Source organism: Pinus tabuliformis, chromosome Q (assembly GCF_031772625.1).
Source record: "Pinus tabuliformis cultivar Carrire ecotype Pingquan chromosome Q, CPIR1, whole genome shotgun sequence".
NCBI lineage: Eukaryota > Viridiplantae > Streptophyta > Pinopsida > Pinales > Pinaceae > Pinus > Pinus tabuliformis.
In genome coordinates this window covers 1,118,632,027-1,118,658,479 of record NC_142296.1, presented here as the reverse complement: position 1 = coordinate 1,118,658,479, position 26,453 = coordinate 1,118,632,027, and the positions used below count along the sequence as shown (strand labels likewise).

Below are 26,453 nucleotides of genomic sequence, written 5' to 3'. Positions count from 1 at the left end.
GCTAATATGTGGAATAGTCCACAAATTAAAGTGATGAATTAATACAACAACACGCATTCAATGAGATTCATACAAATTCAAACGAAATATTTCATAAGCATAAGTGTAAGTTAAATAACATACCTTGTAAATACAATAAAAATAGTCCTACTATATTCACAACATATGCATGAAAGCGTGCCAGCTTTGATTTTATTATAAGTGAAATTTCCATTCATACATACACCATTGACGGACCTCTGGCCCCAATAGTGGAACATTAAAGTCAGGAACATCTGCTCTTCCAAAGAATTATACTCGCTTTATGCTACAAAGAAGCCAAGGCTCTTCATAATACTCCCAAGCTCCTTCTAAGCCTAAGCCTAGCCAAAATCTTGGCTCCCAAAAGTCTGTTACATGAGTTATGAGGTTCTATTTATAACAAGAGAGGTTGACTCTTCAACTTCTTTACAAAATGACTCATTACATTACATCGTGACTCTTCCAATTCCAATATTGACACTTGGAATTTCACTTACAACATAACTACAAATAATATTACAATTTACACTTGTATCCATATAAGACAAAATAGGGTAGAGACAAATTTACAACCTAACAAGACACAACACTATGATGCTTGAGTTTGGGAGAACTCTAGCTCAGCAACCTCCACTTGTTGCTTCTCGGTCACATATTGGTTCCAAGCGTGGTACTGCGTGATGATGTCCAAAAACTACATGATGTTGTTTGGCTAGAAGCAGACTCTAGCCTACATGGCATAAGGGTACAATGTCTTGGAACTAGTTTCAACTTTGTTCTAAAGCATGAGCAACATTGTTCTAATTTGTACAGGACCATCAATGTAATTTTGCATGTTTTTTCTATTCAACTCCAAATCTTCCTTGGTGGAAATCTGTGTCAACTACTCCAAGTACTCTTCAATTTCCTGTCGAACTTGGTTCCTGGGTTTGGCTTTGGTAAGTGAACGAAAAGATGGGATATTGTGTGTTTTCAGTAAGACATCCAAATTACTAAACAACCATACATATGAGGCCTGAATTCTACCAATAAATGAGGTGAGATGCTTGTTGTTCTGAATCAACATCTAAACTTTCACTTTCTCCAACTATGCATGTGGTTTCATTTTCTTCACTAATTCAAGCGGTGCCCCTTTGTATCACATTTTCCATTCTTACACAGAGGTGATGGCAGCTTGTATATTCTTGAGAGTTTTAATAAAATGTATACTCATCTTCTATTGGCCATGCAAACAAATAACTACTTTATGTATGGTCACAAACCCCTCATAGATCTTTTGCATGGTTTCTCTGAGTGTCGAAAATTCAATAAGAATCACTGCTCTCACCTCCTCAAAGTAAACCTGTGAAGAAACTGCATTATGTGCTATTGCGCGAAGTTGTTCTACCTCTTTCCTAGAAGCCTGCAATTTTTGTGCCAATTTCTCATTCTCGGTCATCAAATATTGAATGTTTGATCTTGTTGCTCCTTCAAATGCCAAGTTGGCTTCAGTAATGGAATTTGGATGCTTCCTACTATTCGCCACTATTATCCTTTCCCTAACAAATGTAAGTGATGCATGATCATCCGAAAAATTATTTCTCCATGATTGTATAATCCTCTTTTGGAACTCATCAAATGATAGATTATACACTTCCATCATCAGATCATCATCAAGGGGAACAACATCCCCTTCCTCGCTCAGGGTTGGCTCTATTGCTGGAGGTGGTGGAGATTTAGGGATGACCTGCAATGTGCTCGGAATCAAATCAACATTTTCATTCTGCGGCCCCTATTTGATCTCCATGTCTGCCCCTTCAATCAAGTGCTCAATCTATTAAGAAAACTCTTGATCTTGCATCTGTTCACCTTTCTCCTCAGCTACTGGATGGTTCTATTCCTTCTCTTCAACCTGTATCAATGCTTTTTCTTTTGTCATTGCGCCTTTCCTTTCTTCTTCCTTGTGCTTTTTCTTCTCTTCTTTTTCCCTCCTCCTCAACTCATGTTCTTCCTTTAGTTTTTTCTCTATCTCCCACAACTTCAGTTCTACTTCCTACAACCTCTACTTTTCTTTGTGCGTCTACTTTGGTCTCTGTATCCTTTGCTTCCTCTTTGCTTCTTTTGCTAAAGCTTCTTTCATGATAATAGGATCTTCTTTCATCTTGCAGCTTTCTTCTCCCTTTGGATAGTCGAAAATATTCCTTTTTCCCTTATCCTGCATTTGATTGTTGCCTTTTGCTGTTGTTTCTTCTAGAATTACTGTCGTCTTTGGATAAACCTATGAAGTCCCTCCTAAACTGACTAGCTCACAAATTTTGGACGCATTGTAACAATTCCTCCATGGATCCTCCTCTAGCCAATGGAATGCCCCGCTAATCCAGGAAAAGTAAACTCTCACACACTTGTCTTTACAATTACCACAGGGATCATAAGGATTAAAGTCAAGAGTATCAAATGCAAACTTGACTATTTCCTTTTCCTCAACATACGAGACTTTCAAGTTCTTTATCTCATATAATCCAATTTGCAAAGGAAGAGTGGGCCATGGTGCTTTCTTCTTCCTGTGCAAAGCTGCTGACAACATCGTGGAAAGATTATATGAAACTTTTTACATGACAAGATTGTTGATGGCATACCTTGGTAAAAAATGTAGAGGCTTCTTTCTACAAACATCAATCTTTAGCAAATCTACTTTCAAGGCATGTTCAGGCAACAAACCAAACATCTGTTTGGAAGGATTGTATATTTTTTATTAACAAGGGGGTTGGATTCCTGTGAGAACTACATACTGTGCAATCCCAACATCCAGGGTTGAAGCTTGTGGCTTGAGACTATGTAATGTGCAGGTTAGCCTGGGTAGTGGTCTGGGAGAGACCGTGCATTGCGTAGTCTTAGTGGCCAAGGTGATAGGCTGAATCCTGGAATAGTGTAGTGTGAATTTGGATCAAGTTCGTACTTCACACTACACAGTTCCAAAGGCCAAGCTTGTGGCTTGAGCCTTAGGACAGTACCCAACTGGGCAAGGCAAGATATGACTAAAGAAAGTGTAGAATTTCCTAGTGGATGTGTGAAAAATGAGTAGAAGTGAGTGATGTTGTGAATTTGAGTACAAAACTGACTAAGTATGAGTAAATCCAATTAGATCAAGTGAAATAATTAATCAAACAGAAGGAAAATCAAGTTTGTGAGGAGAGTCGCCACAATGGCGACCATCGATGCAAAAATAGGAAAAATTATGTGACACTTGTGAAAGAAAAATGAAAACTAAAAGTACCACTTCTACAAGTTGAAACACCAATACATATGAAGAGAAATAAGTAAAACAACACTCACACAAGTGAAATGACAAAAAGCAACAAAAAAAAGCGACAAAATATGACAAAAGCAAAACTCACCTATAAAAGTGATGACAACTGCACTGAAGGTTCGTTGATCTCCTCGGAGATCTAGAGATTCAAGATTGAATGTGAAAATGAGCTCTATAGGCATCTATTAAATAGATTTAAGAAAATCAGGGTTTATGACGTGTATGCCTAAAATCAAGGAAAAAGCGACACTTGTCGTAAGTTTCTAAAAATAAAGAAAGTATCTCCTTTGGTATACTAAAATTAGATCCCTATGTTATAGAGATGCTTTTTTAATTTTTAGCTTTTTGATTTTTATTTTTTTTCCTTTTTTGGGGAAACTTGCCATGCACAATGTCGAGAAATACTACGCAGTTCTTGGAACTAGGCAACTTTTTGGCTCAGTGCACTGCCCAATTTTTGAGCTGAGTGAGGGATTGCATAGTTTTTGGGCTCAGTGCTGGGATTCCTTCCATGACTGTGAAGTTTCTGAGCTCAAGGCTGACTACGAGTTAGGACTATATAATTCCCTTCATCAAGGCTACCTGCCCTTGAGGATTACGTAGTTTCTGGATGCAAGCCTAGAACTGCTGTGAAACCAAGTCAGGAGATCAGTTTGTGAGTTAGAAAGATCAACTAAGCATGAAAACAAGCCAAAAAAATAAAAATAAAAAAATACAAGTCTCAATCAAAGCATGAATACTTGGATCATAGCAAGATAAGCTCCTGTGGATAGAAAGGAAGGCTCTAAAATCGAAGCATAGGCAAAAGTTTGGAGGGTGGTTGTAGTCACTACAACACTGGCGACACACTGGTAGAACTCCAGCTCTCTGTATGGATCTTGTCTCATGCAAAACATGTCTAACTCTTTCGAAACTATTGTTTAGTCCATTGATTATCACAACTTATTCACTTAGCTTGAGTAAGATATATAATCCCTACGATTCTCTTCATCGAAAGCACACATACTATGCCAATTCAGACTGAGTTGTTTTGATTGGGGATGAGGAGTATATAAATGCACAAGTAAAAGTGATTGTCAGAGTCCTAGTTTTCATCTCTGGTGTTGCTCTGCTAATAGAAGACCTGGACAATACACGGTCTCATGCAGAAGTTATCCTATGACTGAAAAGAAAACAAACAAAAGGAAATAAGAGGAGCAGGACGTGAACGAAAGCAAATCAAAGAAATGAACAGAGAAAACAACTACTCTTACTACTAAACTAATAGTGAATATGCCCGACTCATGTGAAGTGATACTTCCAATGCAACCACCAGCGTATTAGTTGGCCTATGTAAGTGAGGGAATGCAAGTCAAGAAATATATACAAACATAACAAAAAACAAAAAAATAAGATAGTGCAAACCAAAATGTTCGAAGTTTTAAAGAACGCGCAAAAACAAAAATGTGCATGGGAGACATTCTATGGGTGCACACTGGTGCACAGACACACTGCGACCTGAAGACATGCAAGAACAAACTTTTGAACTGCGAAAATGGGAGAACATAAAGAAAGAAGAAAATTTTCGCTTTGAAACCGTGCTCGCCACATATGACCCCTCTAATGAATGAGTGATAGGATTGTGTGAAACAAATGGAGGATGCGAAAATTGTAAAATAGATTGATCTTCAATGTGTGCGATAGAGTGATGAGGAGCCTTGAAAGATTCAACACATTTTTTATTGGAAGTGGAACTGACCTCAAGACTACAACTTGATATAACCATCAGCTCAAGGTAAAGTTCCTCGACAGCTTGGGGAAGTTCCAACACATCAGAAGATGTATCATTAAAGATCCGTGGCTTAGCAAGATCGATAGTTGAAAAATTATAATTGTGATTTAATGAATTAATGAAAATATCATGAGAGCCACGACCAAAAAGAATATTACAAACAAAGGCATCCTCATGATCTGAAAAATTGTAAAGAGGGCATGATGGAGAATGAGAAATTTCTCCCTCTATATTTCGAGAAATATAAGATGAGAGATTGGGAGGATAAGGGAAAAAAAATTATCCTCTCCAACTTTGGATGAGAGACTGGCATTCCACGTGTTCTAAGAATGATTGAAAGTAGTAACATCAAAAGAGACTAATTTTCCACAAGATTCAATAGGAATGATAGAATTGTGGAAAATGTCAAGATAATGCAAAAGAGGTATGGGAGGAAGGAGGTCATCCTTCACTGCAAATTCTTATTCAGACTCCCACACATACTTGTCAAAAAGGATATTGCAGGTTGGCGGTTCAACACCAACTACATCCAAAACTTGAGCCTTGTGAACATCAAAAGAGAGATTCGAAACATATGAACACAACACATCACAATCAGGTGGATCAAAGGGACCAAAGGATGGAGGATGAAGAGATAACACTTCATCACAATCATCAGACTCATAGTACAAACCTGTGCTGAAATTTTGAGTATGTGAGGTGGGAAAAGATGGTGGTAGATCGATGAATGAATTCTCAAATTCTCCAACCTCAAACTGTGGAACTAGATTTGTTTAATGAGAAGGGGACAAAGGGTCACTTGGAACAACAACCTCATCCATTGTAGATTTAGAAGCTATAAAACCGAGGTATATTGGGAGACGTTTGAAAGAATAAAGCTCATGTGGATTTTCTGAAATGTGAAAAACATATTGAAATATCCTAACAAGAAAGGCCAATCAATTTCATATTTAGGAAATTAAAAACAAAAAAACATGAAACTATTGTGAAATGATGGAGTGATTCATTAGGTTATTTTCACAATTACAAAATTTTCTTACATAAATGTTTACAATCATACATATCAAAATAGTGAAATATTTATGTGACAAGAAGTGCGAAAGAGTGTATGGATGCATCAGGAAATGTGTGACACCATTTCCTTACGTGCCCTTTGAACATGATAATGAAAAAACTACAACCAACATCCTCACAATGGATGTTGTGTTTTGTGCACAATTCAAGAAAATCAGTAGTATGCTCAAATAAGGTTGTTTCACCCTTGACATTGAATTTCAAATTGGGCAAGTCATCTATAATACTTGAAGGCACTTGCAGACTTTAGTTTCTAGAAAAGCATGTCAGGGTTATGATTGTGGAAGAAGTCATTAAATGAATGCAGAAATTCAAAATAGACTTCAAGGGTTTATCTTGTCATCTGGCCCTCCTTCTAGCACCAGAAATGTTGACAATGTTGGACCTGCAAACATTAAGGGGATCTCCCCGATATGAAGTCCCAACTAGACCTCACACTGTTTGGAGTAGGATTCCCAGCAGTGGGTGTTAATGTTATGCCCTGACTACGAAAAAATGCAGAGTGAAGTATGATAACTTTGGGTGAGAGCAAGTGTGTGACCCTGTATAAAATTCAAGAGTGATGCATAAAGGTTCCAACACACGAAGGGAAAAGGAAGTGAGACCCTTGGAAGCTTTTAATAGTACATAGCTTGAAGTAAGCATAATGACATCACAAGCCAAGATGTGGAATTGTCCACAAGTTAAAGTGATGAATTGATACAACAACACACATTCAAAAAGATTCATACAAACGCAAACGAAATAGTTCATAAGTATACGCGTAAGTTAAATAACATAAATTGTAAATACAATGAGAATAGTCCTACTATATTCATAACATATGCATAAAAGTGTGTTGCCTCTGATTTTATCATAAGTGAAAATTCTATTCATATACATACCATTGATGGGCCATGATTCCCAATAGTGTAACATTAAAGTCAAGAACACTTGCTCCTCCAAAGAAATATACTCGCTCTATGCTAAGGAGAAGCCAATGCTCTTCATAATACTCCCAATCTCCTTCCAAGCCTAAGCCTAGCCAAAAGATTAGCTCCCAAAAGCTTGTTACATGAGTTATGAGGTTCTATTTATAACCATAGGGGGTGAATCTTCAACTCCCCTTTGTGACCTTTGGAGTAGCCTCATGACTCTTCAACCTCTTTACAAAATGACACATTACATTACATCATGACTCTTCATATTCAAATATTGACACCTGGAATTTCACTTAGACTATAATTACAAATAATATTACAATTTACACTTGTACCCATATAAGACAAAATAGGGAAGAGACAACTTGACAGCCTAACAAGACACAACACTATGATGTTTGAGTTTGGGAGAACTCTAACTCAACAACCTCCACTTGCTTCTTCTCGATCACCTATTGGTGCCAAAATTAGTACTATGTGATGATGTCCACAAACTACATGATGGTGTCTAGTTGGAAGCGAACTATGGCCTACATAGCATATGGGTACAATGCCCTAGAAGCAGTTTCAAGTTCATTCTAAAGCATGAGAAACATTTTTTTGATTTTGACAGGACCATAGATGTAATTTTTTATGTTCTATCCATTCAGATCCAAATATTCATTAGTGGACATCTATCTCAGCTTCTCCATGTACTCTCTGAGCTCCTACCATATTTGGTTCCTAGATTTGGCTTTGGTGAGTGAACTTACTAATGGGATATTGTGTTTTTTCACCAAGACATCCAAACTACTAAATAACTGTACATATGAGGCATGAATGCTACCAATAAATGAGGTGAGATGCTTGTTGTTCTAGATCAACATATGAACTTTCGATTTCTCTAGCTCTTCCCATGGCAACATTTTCTTCACTAAGTCAAGTCATTCCCCTTTGTATTGCATTTTCCATTCTTGCACATAAGTGGTGGCATCTTGTATATTCTTGAGAGTTTTAACACAATCTTTTCTCTACTATTGTAGGCCATGAAAACAGATAGCTTCTTTATGTACAGTCACAAACCCATCATAAAGCTTCTGAATGGTTTCTCTAAGTATTGATACTTAATCATGTATCATTTCTCTCATCTCCTCCAAGTAAACCTATCCAAAAACTACATTGTGCGCTGCTACCCAGAGCTGCTCTACCTCTTGCCTCATAGCCTCCAAGTTCTGTGCCAATTTCTCATTCTCGGTTGTCAAATACTAAATGTTCGATCTTGTTTCTCCTGCAAAGGCCAAGTTGGATTTGGCAATGGAATTTGAATGCTTCCTAGTGTCCTCCACTATCACCCTTTCTCTAACAAATGCAGGTGATGTGTGATCATTCGGAAAATTCTTTCTCCATGCTTGTACAATCCTCTTTTGGAACTCATCAAATGACAAATTGTACACATCCATCATTGGATCATCATCAAGGTGAACAACAACCCAATCCTCGCTCAGGGCTAGCACTATTGTAGGAGGCGATGGAGACTAAGGGATGACCGGTGGTGTGCTCAGCATCAGATCAACATATTTATTCCATGACTGTTGTTCTGTCTCAATGTCTGTCACTTCAATTAAGTGCTCAATCTGCTAAGAAAGCTTCCGATCCTGCATTTGTTCACATTCCTCCTCATCTACTGGTTGGTTTTGTTCCTGCTCTTCAACCTATATCAACGTCATTTCTTCTGTCATTGTGCCTTGCATTTCTTCTTCCTCTTTCTGCCTCTCTTCTTGTTCCCTCCTCCTCAACTCTTGTTCTTCCTTCAGTTTCTACTTTCTCTCATGTAACTTCAGTTTTGCTTCCTATAACCTCTATTTTTCTCTCTTCCTCCACTTTTCTCTTTACATCCTCTCTTCCTCTTTGATTTTGCTATTAAATATTCTTTCATGATAATAGGATCTTCTTTCATCTTGCAGCTTTGTTCTCCCTCTGGAATGTTGACAATCTTCCTCTTTCCCTTGTCTTGCATGGCATAGTTGCCTTATGTTGTCATTTCTTCTAGATTTGCTGCCATCTATGGAGCATCTTGTGAATTCCCTGCTAAACTAACTAGCTCATAGAGTCTGGAGGCAATGTAGCGATTCCTCCATGGATCCCCCTCTATCCAATGAAATGCCTTGCCAATCCACAAAAAGTAAATTCTCGCACAATGGTCTTTACAAATACGATGGGGATCATACAAATTAAAGTCTAGAGCATCGAATGCAAACCTGATTATTTCCTTTCCCTTAGGATCCACAACTTTCAAGTTATTTATCTCGTATAATTTAATTTGAAAAGGAAGAGTGGGGCATGGTTTTTTCTTCTTCTTGTGCAAATATATTGAAAACCTTGTGGTGAGATGATATGACACTTCCTGCATGACAAGCTTGTTGGTGGCATACCTTGGTAAAATATGCGGAGGCTTCTCTGCATCGAACAATTTGAGGAAGGTGCCACCTGGTGAGGCATACCAATCTATGATGTCTCCTATTGACTCCATTGCTCCTCGTGACATGAAAGGTGGATCTTATTCAAAGATGAGCTCGTAAAGAAGGATGATGAACTGGTAAGATAGTTGTGCCATTACTCCTCGATGACTGAAATCTGAAAGCAACTTGCAATAGATATGCATGGCATATTCTCGTGGTGTTCATGTCTATTTCATGCTAGGGAACTGTTGTTGTGCACAGATTGCATCGAGTAAATATGAAGACATATAAAAAAATTCTTGCTCACCATCGTGAGGACTTTGGGCCTCTGCTACATGGGCCCTCAACTATAGAGCCAATAGATCTTACCGGTTGAATGAATTCCCCTTGTTCACAACCTGGTTCAATAAGACTTCCCACCCTTCAGGAAAGGTCTCCATGCTTTGCTGACCATGGACCCTGCAAGCTAAGATAGCCAAGAGCACGTAGTCCTTGAATTTGATCAGGTGTCTATCAAAACTTTGATGGCTCTTTCACCCAGCCTTTGAAAATGTCTCTTGTGTTCACATAGTTGTGAGTGGCATAGAAAAGTGATTCCATGCACTCCACTCACTCGAACAAGTGATACATGAGCTGATAATATTCTTCTTGGAAGGTGGAAATATTATGTTTGTCAACACTGCTCAATGTCATGGTCTTCTCATCAATGTGTGAGACAATCGAGCTGATGACATATTCACATGGGAAGGTCGGATATTGGCATGCAACCTTGTGTAGTCCTGACTGCTGGATGTCGATATAAACCTATCGGTCCTCCAAGTTTGCCTCAAAGTAATTTGCGAAAGAATCTTTAACCTGATGCCATGTCAGTGATGATTCCTTTTCTATAAGAATTTGAGTGTTCACATATAATGGCAAGTTAATTGGTGCTTTCTCAACTGCTTCCCCAATACTGCTTTCAATGGTTTCTTTTGAAGCAGATCTCTTTGGTGCCATGGTAACAGTGACTGTTGAAGAGGTGCTCAACAACTATTGTACCTGTGGGACAAAAAAGACATTCATGACAAGAAAAAATCAGTCTTTTGCAAATTTAGTTTCAAGACATGTTCAAGAAACAAATTGGGCATCTGATGGGAAGGATTGTGTAATTTTTATTAACAAAAGGGACTAGTTGTCTATGGGAACTATGCACTGCAGATTTTCAACAGCTAAGTTTGAAGTTTGTGGCTTGAGACTGCATAATGCACAATTCAGTCGGGGGAATGGTCTGGGAGAGACTGCACAATGTGACCAAGGTGACAAGATGACTCCTGGAACTACGTAGTATGCAATTGGAGCTAGTATGTACTGTACACTGCTTAGTTCTAGAGGCCAAGCTTGTGGCTTGAGCCTTAGGATTGCGTAGTGCTCAGCTAGGCAAGGCAAGATCTCACCAAAGAAAGTGTGGATCTGCTCGGGGAAAGTGTGCAAAATGAGAAGAATTGAGTGATGTTGTGGAGTTGAGTGAAAAACTGACTAATTATGAGTAAATCCAATTAGATCAAGTGTAGGAACTAATCAAACAAAAGGAAAATCAATTTTGTCAAGAAAGTCACTGCAACAATGACCATTGGTGCAAAAACAGGAAAATTGATCGACACTTGTGAAAGGAAAACGAAAACTTAAAATAACACTTCTAAAAGTTAAAACATGTTGAAACGCCAAAAATAATGAAGAGAAATAAGTAAAACAACACTCACACAAGAAAAATGAAAAAGAAGCAACAGAAAAAGTGGCAAAAGACGACAAAAGTGAAACTCACTTGGAAAAGCAACGACAACTACACTGAAGGTTCCTTTATCTCTTTTGGATTTTTAGAGATCCAAGATCGAATCTGAAAATGAGCACTAGAGGCATCAATTAAATAGATTTGAGTGAATTAGGGTTTATGACGCGCATGCCTAAAGTCAAGGAAAAAGTGACACTTAGAGGAAGTTTCTAAAAATAGCGAAAGTGTCTCATTTGGGATACTAAAAATAGATCCTTATTTTATAGGGATGATTTTTTATTTTTTTTAATTTTTGCTTTTTTTTTGGCCTTTTCCGGGGAAACTTGCCATGCACACTATTGAGAAAAACTATGCAGTTCTGGAGAAATGGGCAACTTTCTAGCAAGCTGAGTAAGGAATTTCATAGTTTATGGGCTCAGTGTTGGGTTTACTTCCATGAATGTGCAATTTATGAACTCAAGTTTGACTGCAAGATTGCGCAATTCCCATTTCAAGCTTACTTACCCTCAAGGATTGGCTAGTTTCTGGAGGCAAGCCCATAACTATTGTGAGACCAAGTCAGGAGATCAACTTGTGAGTTAAAAAGATCAGCTAACCATGAAAATAACCCAACACAATCAAAATGAAAAATATAAGTCTTAGTCGAAGCATGAATACCTAGATCAGTGGAAGATAAGCTCCCGTGGACAGGAAGGAAGGCTTCAAAATCAAAGCATAAGCAAACTTTTGGAGGGTGGTTGTAGCCGCTACAACCAAAACGTATCAAAATCCTCTACACAAATAATGGGAATGAATATGTCAACAAATATATCCATAATATTTGTAATGAAGAAGGATTACAGTTCCAACATACAGTTCCTTACACTCCGCAACAAGATAGGGTGGCCGAGAGGAAGAATAGATCTTTGAAAGAGATGGATAGTTGCATGTTGCATGCAAGATATCTTCCATCAAAATTGTGGGGTGAAGCTATCAATTGTGTCCCATACATCCAGAATAAATCTCCTCATAAATTTGTTAATGGAAAAACACCTTTTGAGGCTTGGACTAGCATGCAACATGAAGTCAAACATTTTTTCATTTTCAGATCTTGAGCATAGGATTGCATTCCTACAGAGGAGAGAAAGGATTTAGAACCTCATATCAAGGCACACATGTCTTTTGGATATTTTGATGAAGTCAAAGGGTATATATTGCTTGATATCAACAATTAAGAACTCTTTATCGAAAGGAGTGTAAAGTTTGAAGAAGATGCTTTGCATGCACTGCCAGATGAACCTATTACAAAATTACCCTTACCATTAATTGATGAGTATGTAGACGATACTTCAAATCAGAATTATGATCTAGATGATTCTGTGCATATGACACCTGTTGGACCACCAGTTGTTAAACATCGAGATAATATTTCATCATTTCATTTGGAATATTCTTGACCACCTTCAACACAAAAATGGAGCAGCATGAATGATCTCTTAGATGATCTTGCCACTATACCTCAGTTTGAGGAAGCTCCACAAACACTCTTAATTATGGGTCCATACATGCCCATGCATGCTTATATGAATCATGCATCTAATCCACAAACTTATGCAGAAGAAGTTAGGCATCCTAAATGGGAAGCAACTATGGATGAGGAATACAACTCTCTCATTGAGAACCAGACTTGGGACTTGGTTCTGCTACCTTCCAATCATAAACTTGTGAGGTGCAAGTGGGTTTACCGGACAAAGAAAAACACAGATGGCCAATTCAGTCGATATAAGGCACGGTTGGTGGCAAAAGGTTTTCACTAGGTACATGGTGTTGATTATGATGAGACTTTTGCTTCAGTGGCAAAAATGGATTCCATTCGGCTAGCTCTCTCCATTGCAGTAGCAAGAGAATAGGAGGTGCATCATATGGATGTGAAGAATTCCTTTCTTCATGGTGATCTCAAGGAGGAAATATTCATGGAGCAGTCATAGGGATACGTGCAAAATTCATCTCTGGTATGAAAACTAAAGAAGTCTCTCTATCGCCTCAAGCAATCACCTAGAGTGTGGCATGCAAAGATGGATTCCCATTTGTTATCTCAAAATTTTGTATGTTGCAAATCTGATTCAAATGTTTATTTTTTGAAGAAAATTGACTCCTTGTTGATCATAGTAGTCTACCTGATCTTTTGATAACAAAGAGTTCCTACAATTTAGCTTCTACCATTACTAAGATTTAAACTGCATTTGCGTAAGTGGTTTTCTGTGACAGATATAGGCTTGCTAAATTTCTTCCTTGGACTAGAGATCAATTAGAATGGTTCTTGGATTACCATTTCTCAACCAATATTCCATAGATTCCCAGCACGAAAGGCAAAGACGTGAGACAAAAAAATTTACCTTTGTTGAGAATGTTCTGATACATTTTCATCGTTTGAACGTTATGGACGAGCATGATAATAAAAATCGTCAATATTTAACTATATTGATGAGAATATAATTTTTTTTGGATTGCCATAAATACCTTACCAAAAAATACATAGGCTATGCTACTATTCAACGATCCAACTGGTTTTAATTTAATCATACCGTCTAGCTTCTCATCTTTACAGCCACTTTGTAGTTTTTATCCAATGTAAACAGCATTCTTCTTCCTAGTGTCAACCATTACGGGGTTTATTAAGGGATTTAGCATTATGAGGCCTCTCATTTGTCTTCTCGTGCTATCTTTAAAATATTCATTATTTACTGTGCTAAAATTTTTATGTCAAAATTATTTTAAAAACATATTCGTTCTTTTTTCCTTTTAATCTTTTCCTAGAATGAATAAATAAAATTGATTAAATTCTATAATGTTGGATTTCTTTCAGATTATTTAATTCTATGAGCATTGTTGTTTTTTTTTGTTTTGAACAAATCCACGATTAAACCAAATTTGTACTCTCATTGAATGGAAAAGGTTTGATTATATATTTCAGAGTGAAAAAGGAGGTATGACCTTTTTTAAATAACAAAATATAACCTTGAGTGGTCTAAGTGGGTCACTTTATATAATGATATATGGTCATTTCTCTTGATATATAGGTTTTGCACTCATTCTTGAAAAAAGAAAACTTAACTTTTTCCATGACTAATGAATTTAGTTGCCTCCTACTATAAATAAATAATGCATGTTGATGTGATGTGCGTGACTTTATGGATTTTGTTTTACTATCATTAAGGTTGTGGTTGGTGTATAGTTAGTGTTTTTATGATTACATAAAAGAATATCCGTCAAGTAGTATTAAATCTGTTATAATTATATGTTGGCATGTTTTTCATTATGGATTAAGCTATTTTTATTTAAGTAATATGAATTTTTATAAAATTTCATTTCTTATTTAGTTTGATATCGATTTTTTGTTTATTTAAATTTTAAGTATTTAATTTTTTTACTAATTTATTAAATTATATTATTTTTTAATATTAAAAAATACATAATATATTAAATTAAAGATAATTACATCTATCTTTATTCTCATTTCTCGACAAATAATTTTTAACCATTTTTATTTATTTATATTTTTTTCACCGATAATACATAATTAACATATCATAACACATAGACTTTAAAAAAGAAATGTATGTAACATAACACAATCAATATATCATTAACTTTTTAAAAAAGGTGTATCGACAAGATAAATTTTATATAGGTGTTTATCATTTACCTAACAAATATAGGAGTAATAAAGTAAATATAATAAATGGTAGACCTGCAAACTTCTTCTTAGCCACCAGGGGTTTGAGGTAGGGTTGTCCTCTTTCACCTTTGCTCTACATCCTGATGGCAGATTCCTTAAGCAGAAAGTTGACTCTGGAAAAACAAATTGGCAGTATACCAGGGATCAGAATCGTGAAAGGTATAGAACCAGTGAATCATGCACTTTTCGTCGATGACTCTCTTTTGCTGGGGGGGGGCCTCTTCAAGAATAGCAAATACCTTCAGAACCATTCTCCAGAAATTTTGTAGCATCTCGGGAGCACTGGTAAGTGAGAGGAAGAGCGCGGTGTACGGTTGGAATACAGACCAACACACAATTGAGAAAATTGCAGAAGATCTGGGATATACAGGGCACGCAGAATGGGAAAAAAATCAAATACTTGGGTCTCCCTATAACGATGGGCTCCAACAGAAATCATCTGTGGGAGGAAGTAATCTCAAAATTCAAAAAGAAGATAGTAGCGTCGGGAGGTTTTTGGCTATCTACAGGTGGTAAACTTACGCTCATCAAATCTATCCTCTTGGCTTTGCCCACATTCCAAGCTTCTCTCATGATGGCTCCAAAATTCATCTCAGATCAAATCTCCAGACTCATGTGCAATTTTCTGTGGAATGGAGGGTGTGGGAATACCAATAGATTTCATTTAATTAGTTGGGAAACTGTGAAACGACCGATGGTGGAAGGAGGACTTCAAATACGTGATCCTGTGCACACAAACTTAGCTCTGGGCTGCAAGTTGTTATGGCAGCTCTGCGCTGAGCCTAGCCACCCAGTCAGCCAGATCTTCAAGCAGAAATATCTCAAAAATCAGTCTATCATGACCTTCAAGCCGGAGAAATCCCCAAAAGGCACGCAGGCCTGGAAACTGTGCAACAGAGGCATCGAGTTTTTCAGAACCCACCTGTATCGTATTCCTAGGAATGGTAAAAAAATAAAGCTATGGAAAGATTGTGTCATGGGACACCGCCCTCTTGTTGAAAATAATGAGATTTCTAAGATTAGAGATTGGATTCAAGCAAAAGGTATTCGAAAAATCAAGGATATCTCAAAATGGGATAGTAAAGGAAATTGGCAGAGATGGAATTTCCTCAGAATCCCAGAGCAATTTAACGCTCAGCTGGTTGCCCTTAATAACGCAATCTCTGACTTTGCTCCAGTTCACACTGATGACGAAGACGCTTGGGGCTGGGGAAAGAATGGAGTGTACACAGCAAGCCAAGGATACTACCAAATGCAAAGCAAACAAGACTCGCCATACCCGGAAACTGTGTGGAAACAGATTTGGGACAGCTTCAGCATCCCCAAAATCAATTTCTTTTTCTGGGCTTTATTTCACAACAAAATTCTGACTAGAGAAAATTTGTGCAAAAGGAATATAGCAGGGCCACACAGATGCGTCCTCTGCAAAAGAGATCTGGAAACTGCAAATCATCTGTTCATAGTGTGTGATTTTGCGAAGGAGGTATGGTCCATCTTCTTCATCGGGCTGAATGTGAGTTCCCCTACTCAAAGCACGACAGCCACCATGTTCACCTCCTAGAATGCCAACTATCCCAATCGAACTGTTAGCAAATCAATTTGGCACAAAGTGTGGATAGCTGCTCCAAAAGATGTTTGCTGGAAAATCTGGTTAGCCCGGAATGAGATTATTTTCAATAACATTGAGCTGTCCGTGGAAAAAGTGGCAGAACAGGCAAAGAACCTCCTCTTAGAAACTCTTAACCACTCTTTAGTTATGGATGACAACTCCCTTAGAAGCGAAGAAAGGGCGTGGTTGGAAGATTATACAGGAAAGGCCAGACACTCAGCAAATATGCACCCAATTCACAAGGAAAGATGGCAGATCCGTGAATCAGAGGACAACTTCCATCAGTGGTGGAAATCCCAGGACAAGTGCACTATTTTCTTTGATGGAGCCTCAAAAGGAAACCCAGGGAGGTCAGGAACAGGAGGTGTGATCTTCTTTCAGAATGGGAAAAAAGACGAGTTCAGTTGGGGGCTTGGACTGAAAACCAACAACCAAGCTGAAATTCTCAATCTCTTGAAAGCCTGCCAAATAGCCAGAAAAGAAAACCCAAACGAAATTCTAATCATAGGTGATTCAGAATTGTTGATAAAAACAATGGTAAAAAAGAAAAGGCTCAAGGATCCGGCACTGAATAAACAGCTAGCAAGAGTAAACAGAACTCTGAAAGACTTCCCCTTGGTTCAAATCTACCACATTCTCAGAGGATTAAACAAGAACGCGGACAGATTGGCAAATATTGGATGCTCTCTGCAAGAAGGAATGATTAGCATAAACGCAGAAACACCGACCAAGGCAACTATTCCTTAAGTGGAAAGAGTGCTTTCGTCATTTTTGGAAATTGTAATGGTCGTTTAGGCTTTGCCCGACCTGCTTTCTATCAATAAAACTTAACCGTTTCAGTTAAAAAATAAATAAAGTAAATATAAAATAAGGGTGTCAAAGTTTTTTAGATTATTTAAAGAAATAAGATTTTTTTTTTATTAATTAGAATTATAGAAAATATTAAATTAAAATAAGATTTTATTCTGAAATGAAATTTAATATTGATTTCATTTACAAATGTGTAAAATATTAATATATTTTTTTATTTTTTTTTTGTCACTTTTTTACTCTTTAATCAATACAAAAAGTTTGTTTACTCTTTCTCTAAGTATACTAAACAATGCACATTTCATTGAATTAGACATTTGATGTAAAATTCGAAATGCAAAATTGATAATATTATAATTAAATATACAATTATAAACAATTAAAAATGTAAACTATAAATTTTAAAAGTTAAAAGTTGGGCTCAAAAGAGTGAATATCATATTTTAAAATGTGAAAAATGAATTATGAATATATGAAAGGTAAATATATTATATAAAGAGTATAGATATCTTATATAAAAGTGTGACTATTGGGATTTGAAAATATCATATTAAAGTTAAATTTAATAAATATTATGTTTCAATATGGCTCATCTTAACATTTGTTCATACATGATTTTTAAATTTATTTATACAAATCTTTCATATTATTACCAAATATTAATTAGCCAATGTATTAAAGAAATTTGTTATAAAAGATACATTGTTATGGTGTCAATATTTATAAAAGAAGAAAAAATAATATAAAAATACTATCATACCATAATTTGAGAGTTCTTACAGAGAATAAATCACAAGCCTCCATATAGTTCTTCTTTACAAAAGTTTCATCCATTGGCGAGAGGCTCACTCTTACTATTATCTTAGATTTGAAATATTTGTACCTCAATTTTCCATCAAATTATTTTTAATTTTTCAAATGTCCATCATATTATATATTGATGACCATGTCTATATAATGTTATAAATATCAATAGAAAGTGTTGTTCTTATTTCAATTTTAAAACAATTTAAGTACAAAACTTTATATAAGTTTGATACTCCAAAGAGACTCCTCATTTGACTCTTCCCTTGTATATATTATTAGTAACATTTGAAACTTAATATGCATTAACATATTCCCTACCCAACCACATTTTATAATATAGTTTTACTCATTGTACTATGGGCATTTATACCTTAACAACAATAAACTTATTAGGTAAACAACTTTCATTAAATCAGAAATTATTAGTGGTTATGATAAGAGTTTGTTACATAGTTGAGTGTACCAAATTGTTATGGCAATCATCCTTTTAACAGAAGATATAAAGTTTATTTTTAGATAAATATTATTGTTATACAATATTGGAGCATTTACAATATTTCTTCATATTTAATTTTTTATATATATTAACTTATATGTATTCTTTTAAGCATCTAATTATGAAATGTATCTTTCTATATCATCATTTTGATTTTATTAATTTTTAAAGTAGAATTAATTCAAATGTTAATTAGAGAATTAAAATGTATTTGAAAATTAGCTCTTTTTTTTTCAACAACACATTATCTATATAAGTCTACAATTATAAAGCATAACTTTTCTTTTCATATTGTTAATTTCAATTTTTTACTTTTTTATTTTCATTATTGCCTAGAAAAATGATTTACAAAAGCGTTTTACATCCTGATATAGAAGAGATTTATTATCTTGACTTATTTTGTAAATATTTTAAGTCAATCAAATTATATAAAAATAAAATAAAATTGAGATAAAATATCCAATTTATTATTCTTGATTTTTCATTAAAATCCAACCCAAAAATACAAATAAACTATGACGAAAACCAACATTATCACATAATGACTCATGACCATGAATAAAAGCAAAATGCCAGTGCAAATCTCCCCATGTAGAGAGTTGTTGAAAGAGGAATACCGCTTTGCATTTGAAACCACACAATGAGAGCCTTTTCATTAACAAGATGCTTTTTGTTTTCCCTTAAATTTACTTCAAAAGATTTGGTTTTTCTTTAAAAATATTGCCTTCTTAAATTTATTTTGTAAGAGATGACTTTTCATTAACAAGATGCTTCTTGTTTTACCTTAAATCTACTTCAAACGATTTGGTTTTTCTTAAAAACATATTGCCTTCTTAGGTTTACCAACTTACACTATAATATCATCTCGTTTATCTTACCTAGTTTTTTTGAAATATTCTGATAAATTTGAAAATTTTATTGTTTTAATACTAAAAAATAATAGTATTGTTCAACTATTAAATGTTTTGGAATTTTGATTAGAGTATGGTAAAAAAATGGGTCAAATTTTGATTTCTATGGTTTAAAATCTGTTTTTGACTACATATAAATTTAAGGTTTTGAAAAAACTTTAAAACACTTAAATTAGAGGGTTTATATTTCGAAACTCAAACATATTATTTTAACAATTTTTGAAGAACTTAAATTATAAAGGGTTTACATTTAAAAACTCAAACTTATTATTTTAACAATTTTTTATTAAATTCTTATTATTTCAACAAAATCTTACTAAATTCTAAATAAATTAGACCAAAAACATACAAGAGAAACCCAAAAGATATAAAAGATACATTATCACAATTACATCATACATTTTTCTGGATTTATCTTTTTATAATACTTATTTAAAATTTTTAAAATTCTAGTTTTCATTTTTTTATTTTATTATATTTTTTTAATTTTATTTAAAATTTAATAGTAATTAATTAAACTTACGGATTTAAATTATAAAATATACATCATATTTAAATTTATTTATATATTTAAAAAAAATCAATTAAAATCTTATCGTAACATTACCATAAGAAAAACCAAAACCACGATACGGAAAAATTAAACTGCACCTTTCTATAGATGCAATTTGACAATCTTTTAGTCAAATGCAACTCTGAAACATAATAATAATAAATACCATTTCCATTGAAGAAAATACTATAAAAATTGTTACAATCCTTTTGCAAAGAATGAGGACAAATGAGAGACAGAAGTATACTTGCTATATATCATGAAGAAGCAACGTTCCTATAGAGAATTCACTCTCTTATTTTTCCCAATTATTCATATTTTATGTAAATGCATCCCAGAGATAAAGTCCCTCCTTATTGGTTGATGATGCGGCAGTTCTTCCTCACTTCACCAGTCAGTAGTGTTACAGGATTCACTATATTTCCCATCTTCACCATTGAGTCCGAGAAGTCCTTGGCAAATCCGAGAGGGTCAGTGGCATACTCTTTGACAATATGCCCTGTTATGCTCCCCAGGCCACTTGAATACATCTCTTGGTCAGAGGGGAGGAGCCCTTCTCCTTTCACTAAATTCATGTAATATGAATTATCGAACAGCGTGGGGCTTACATGATCCAAGGGTGACAAGTTGTCATCTCCACCAGATGCAGGGCAGATCGCTTTCAATCCAGATAAATAGGGATCATTACCTGCATTCGGATCACTATAAAGCCGTTGCCTAAAACTTGTGCATCGAGCTTGTCCAATTGTGTGTCCTCCTGTGCACAATGGGCAACCCTAGAAACGTTAACAAAAGTGTGATATTTTTATATCAAGTTTAGATTTTGGAATATTTTAAAAATTAGATAGATAAGAGTCTAAGTTAAATATTTGATTGTGTTACTTCTATCAAGTCTTTAGAATATTTCGGAAACTCTAATTGAGTTATTTTTAGCAAAATGAAATAATTATTTTTATGCTAATTATAGATTTCAAAAAACCAATGATAAAAACCTGACGTTTATTTAGGAACATCTTTACGTCTTATTACAAATTTAGAAAATATTTTGGAATCTGATGTTTAAAAAATGATAAATTATTTGACCGCTTTATTAATCTTCAAAAGTAATCTGAAAGATTCCAGAAATTTACAATTCACATAAATTCAACATTTACTTACCAACCAGTGCGACCATATCTGTGACTGACAGACCTTGCACTAAAAACTTTCCAATGAGATTCTGGATAGTTGCATTGGGCATGGGAATATTGGTGTTCGCCTCAACCAAACTGGCGGTTGTCGAGTCCTTTCTTCCCACGGGAACGTCCCAGTATGGCCCTCCAGACTGAGAAACAGGAAATATAGTTGAGATGGATGTACAACAAAGTTAACAGTGATCTATAGATCTTATATTTAATAGGGCTATGGATTATTAATATGAAGATGGTATACCAATACTACTCCATCTCGAGCAGCGAGGGCAAGTATGTCAGCACAAGACACAACACCGGGGCACGCAGTCTCCAGTCTTTCCTTGATGGCATCTATAACTTCAAATCCTCTGATCGAATTTACATTTGGATTTGCTGTTTTCTCGCCTTTAAACGTTGGTGTGTCATCCAACAGCACAGACGCATCGCAGCCCTGCATTAATTCCAAATATTATAGTAATGATTAAAACTCGAAGTAAAATAAGATATTAATATTTTGGAATTCGACAATAATCGAATGTTATATTTTTTATCCAGTTTTAAATTTTAAGGCCAACAATATTTTTGGCTTATTGTAAAGAAAAAAAAAAATACCTGAACAAAGCAGTCGTGAAAATGCAGACGAAGTATGGAAGCTGCCATACGAGCTTCTTTCAACGTTGCTAATTGCATCTCCTCGCTTACAATGGGAACCGCAAGGGGGCATGTCTTCTCGTAATAATCTACAGACAACAATGGAGTTGGAAATTCTGCAGGAATTGCAGGAATGGATGCGAAAGCCACAAGCAAAATCTCTATGAAAATAAGAAGTTTGTCCATTTTCCCAGGCAGTCTAAGACAGGCTCTCTTGGCAATATTGGAGTGATAGATTTGACTGAGGGATACCTTGCTGGATATCTACAATCTGGCCCTTTTATAGAAATTCTTAACACCTTGTAGAGTGCAGGAACCTACAACCAGAACCACCTAAATGGCAGAGTTGTGGTTGCACCTGTCATCTTCTCCAGACTGATCAACAACACAAACCAATTAACCAAACTTACACAATCTTTTAACTTCTAGATACAGACACAGAGAGTTCACATTGCTTTTCTGCACATAAAGACACATACCGTTGGGTAATGTTTGGTCTTTTTGTTTTGGGAAGATATTTTTAATTACTAATTTTCTAACAGTGACCATGGTTGACTGACTGGTTTTCCCACTGGATTGGTGGATGAAACCATAGATTAAGGATTTTGCGTATCCGTGCAGTTGGACAGTTTTCATTTTCCTTTTATAAATAAATTGCTCACAGGTGAAAGGGTTTCATACGCATTACACAGTCATGAGTCACTCACGTTGAAAGTTGTGCAGAATTTTTGTCCAGTTTTTTCAAGATTTCCTATTGGAAGGCAACGTAGATTACTTGGATTACTAAACCTTATACAGCACGTTAAAATGTGTTGTGCAGTTTTAAACAATGAAAGACGTTGACAAATTAAAACTAAATTCTATTTGACGATTGGCCCAGTCTCACAATTAGATAGTTTTGTCCTTTTAGATTCGTTGGAATCTCATCCACGTTCCGGAATTTTTAGAAGGTTCGTAAATTATAGTAATTTTGAATGGCTGAATTGAGTTACTGAAGCCAACTTTTTTTTTTCCGATTTTGATATTTTATACATTAGTATAGATCTATTTTAATTAGGATAAATTAGGATTTATGGAAGGTTGAGAGGCATTAAATTTCTAAGAATATATAATTGATTTAGTAAATTTAACTATTTTGCATCTTTTAATTTTAAGCAGCATCAAAAAGCATCGTAAAGATTTTTAATTGAGATTTTTCAATTTTTAGAGATTAAATTTTTTAAAATGTATCCTTTTGTTTGGGTGTACCTAGAAATTAAATCTGTGACGATGTAAATCTCAAAAAAGTTAATTTAATTGAGAATTATTAATTTCTAGAGAGATCAAATTTCTCAAGATGTAAACTTTTTTTTGAGTGCGCCTTGAAATTAAAGCTTTCAAAGTGTAAACCTCAAAAAGCACCTAGAGGCATCAAATCTCTCAAAATGTAAAAACTCTTTTTTATTGTATCTCTCAAGATATAAATCTCTTTTTAGTATATCAATCTCTAAACATCTTTTAAACCTCTCTTTAAATGCACTTCAAGAAAATTTATTCCTCTCTATGATTTAGGCTTCTTTTTTATTGCACCTCAAGAAATTTGTTTCCTTTAATCATCTAAATCTAAACCTCTTTTTGAGTATTCTCAATGATTTGCTAGCAAAGTATCATGCCATCAAGTAATCATTATTTTATTTGGTGGTGATTTGCTTGCCCCGACACCAAGTAATCATGATTTTAATTTATATCATTTTTTTTTATGAGAGGAAGTCACAAGTGGGTTTGTGTTATTCCTCTTGCTGATTTGTTCGCCTAGTACCATGTCATTATTTTATTAGATTTCACTAGATGATTTTTCTTATATCCTAGGCCACCACATAATCATTATTATAATTTATACTGTTTTTTTTTAACTAGAGAAATAATCATTATTTTATTGTTTCTTCTTGATGATTTGCTCACTTGCTACAAGGTCAACTAAAGGCACTGACAACTTGGCCAATGTGATTCCTCTTGATGATTTGCTCAACTATTACTAGGTCACCAAGTTGATGATTTGATCGCCTAGTACCATATCAACAAGTAATCATTAATTTATTTGATTCATTTCCATGTAATCAATATTTTATTTGATTCTTCTAGATGATTTGCTCACCTGGTAAGACATTGACTAAAAGAATACTAAGTAATCATTATTTTAATTTATATGGTGTATGTATGCCCATAATTACTCTATTTGAAAATTATTATAAGTGAAATTGTGAAACTTGAACCTACTTATCGCCAAACTTATACCAGAAATTAATTAAATGTATATTATTATTATTATTATTATTATTATTATTATTATTATTATTATTATTATTATTATTATTATTATTATTATTATTATTATTATTATTATTATTATTATTATTATTATTATTATTATTATTATTATTATTATTATTATTATTATTATTATTATTATTATTATTATTATTATTATTATCATCATCATCATCATGACTCACTCACGTTGAAAAGTCGTGGAGCATTTTTATTATTATCAACAGGGAGGATTTGGGACGTTCACGAAATAAATAAATACCCATAAATATGAATTTCACATAAAGAGTTCCATACATATACACCGTCATGACTCACTCACGTTGAAAAGTCGTGGAGCATTTTTGTCCAGATTTTTCAAGATTTTCTATTGGAAGGCAACGTAGTTTACTTAGATTACTAAAACTTATACAACACGCTAAACTGTGTCGTCCGCTATTAAACAATGAAAGACGTTGACAAATTAAATTCTGTTCTTTTCGAAGATTGGCTCAGTCTCACAATTTGATGTTTTTGTCCTTCTATATGTGGTGGAATCTCATCCTCGAATTTCTTTGTAGGATCTAAAATTTTTAGCAGGTTCCTGAACTATAGTTATTTAAATTATTTGTTCGAATGTATGAAATGTTTTAGTAAATTGAATAATTTTAGGTACTTAAGTTTTACAAATTATATAATTAAATTTCAAAAATAATTGCAAATTCCGCATAAAATTAAAAACACATCTCTATAAAATTATTATTTTAAATTAAATTATATTTAAATACTAAATATATCTTTATACGTTCATAAATTAAATTATATTTAAATACTAAATATATCTTTATACGTTCATATTGTATTAAAGACTAAGTATATCCTTATCCGTTGATATTGCGAAGATGGATTGAAAGTAGGTAACCATGGCCGATAATTCAAGATTTGAATCTTTTATAAACCAAAAGCAAGTTAAGATGAATCAAAATCACTATGTGTATGTTTATCTTTCAAATAATTTAGAAGTCATACTCACTTATCCTCGAGAAAGGAAAATATTGATCATTGAGTGTGGTATTTAAATACAAAATTATTGAACTACTGTTATGAAAAAGAGTCAACCATTCAGAGGGCTTGGATAGGAAGGTTTGGGCATATTAGGAAAGTTAGTGATTCAACCATCAAAAGAAAGAGAGTTCGGGCCATGAGGGTTGTGGTTAAGGATTTCAATTTTTTTTTTTAGCAATTTATGATCAATATTTAGTAAATAAAATGATATATATATTATTAATGAGTTTATGATACAATCTTCATTTTGCCTTAAAATGAAGTGGCAAAAGAGTTATTTCATAGAATATTTTAGAGTAAAAAAAAATGATACATATATTATTGATGAGTGTATGATTCAATCTCATTTTTCCTTTAAATGAAGGGGAAAAAGAGTTATTTAATAGAACTTTGGCGAAAGGATGGACGAAATTAACTAGACATAGTACATTCAAGCTTATTTATGATTGGAAGGTGGTACATAGTACATTCAAGCTTATTTATGATTGGAAGGTGGTTATGGTGTCAATTCTTAACTTCTGTGAAAAGGATTGGACATTCTTAAATATGGAGGATCAAGTTTCGATTTATTAAAGATGATTTAAGTTAAATTATTTTGAAGAGATTTATCTACAACATTCCTACTTGTTTTATGTTTGATGTGTGATATCCATAATTGCATAATGATTGCTAACCAGTTAGATTTAGCTCCTATTTTTAGGTGTGGTTGAAATAATATCTCACCTAGCTAGATTGGTTGGCTAAGATAGTCAATCTATCTTGTGCCTAATTTCATGTATTCTTATATATTAGAGTTCCAATGTACTCTTCTAAATTGTTTTATTTTCCAATAAGTATGAGTTGCAATCATGGAGGAGTCATTATGATTCCAATTGTAATTGGTTGTTATAGTTATTTATTTTACCTATTCCATTACTATAAATATGGGATTCTATAGTGTGTTTGGAAATGGATCGAATCTAATAAATCTCTCTTCGAGAGAGTTTGGTTTATTTATGGTATTTTTGAGTGTATTCTATATCAGTATCAAACCTAGTAGCTCCAGGTGTCAATCCCTTACCGGAGGGCCCAAAAATATGTGATATATGAGATATTAA

At 34.4% G+C, this 26,453-nt stretch overlaps 2 protein-coding genes across 2 annotated transcripts; one reads left to right on the top strand and one right to left on the bottom strand.

The window, feature by feature from the left end:
* Positions 1 to 15,690: 15,690 nt before the first annotated feature.
* On the top strand, positions 15,691 to 16,557 carry LOC149223443 (uncharacterized). Its single transcript, XM_089387908.1, has one exon. It carries the CDS (start codon positions 15,691 to 15,693, stop codon positions 16,555 to 16,557), a length of 867 nt encoding a protein of 288 aa, XP_089244034.1.
* A 3,778-nt stretch (positions 16,558 to 20,335) lies between these two features.
* Positions 20,336 to 22,241, bottom strand: LOC149223442 (peroxidase 11-like). The gene is made up of 4 exons (XM_089383300.1): positions 21,967 to 22,241; positions 21,614 to 21,805; positions 21,341 to 21,506; positions 20,336 to 20,939 (listed from the first exon to the last, which is right to left on the bottom strand). Exons 1-4 carry the CDS (start codon positions 22,189 to 22,191, stop codon positions 20,536 to 20,538), a joined length of 987 nt encoding a protein of 328 aa, XP_089239426.1. The 5' UTR covers positions 22,192 to 22,241; the 3' UTR covers positions 20,336 to 20,535.
* Between the last annotated feature and the right edge of the window lie 4,212 nt (positions 22,242 to 26,453).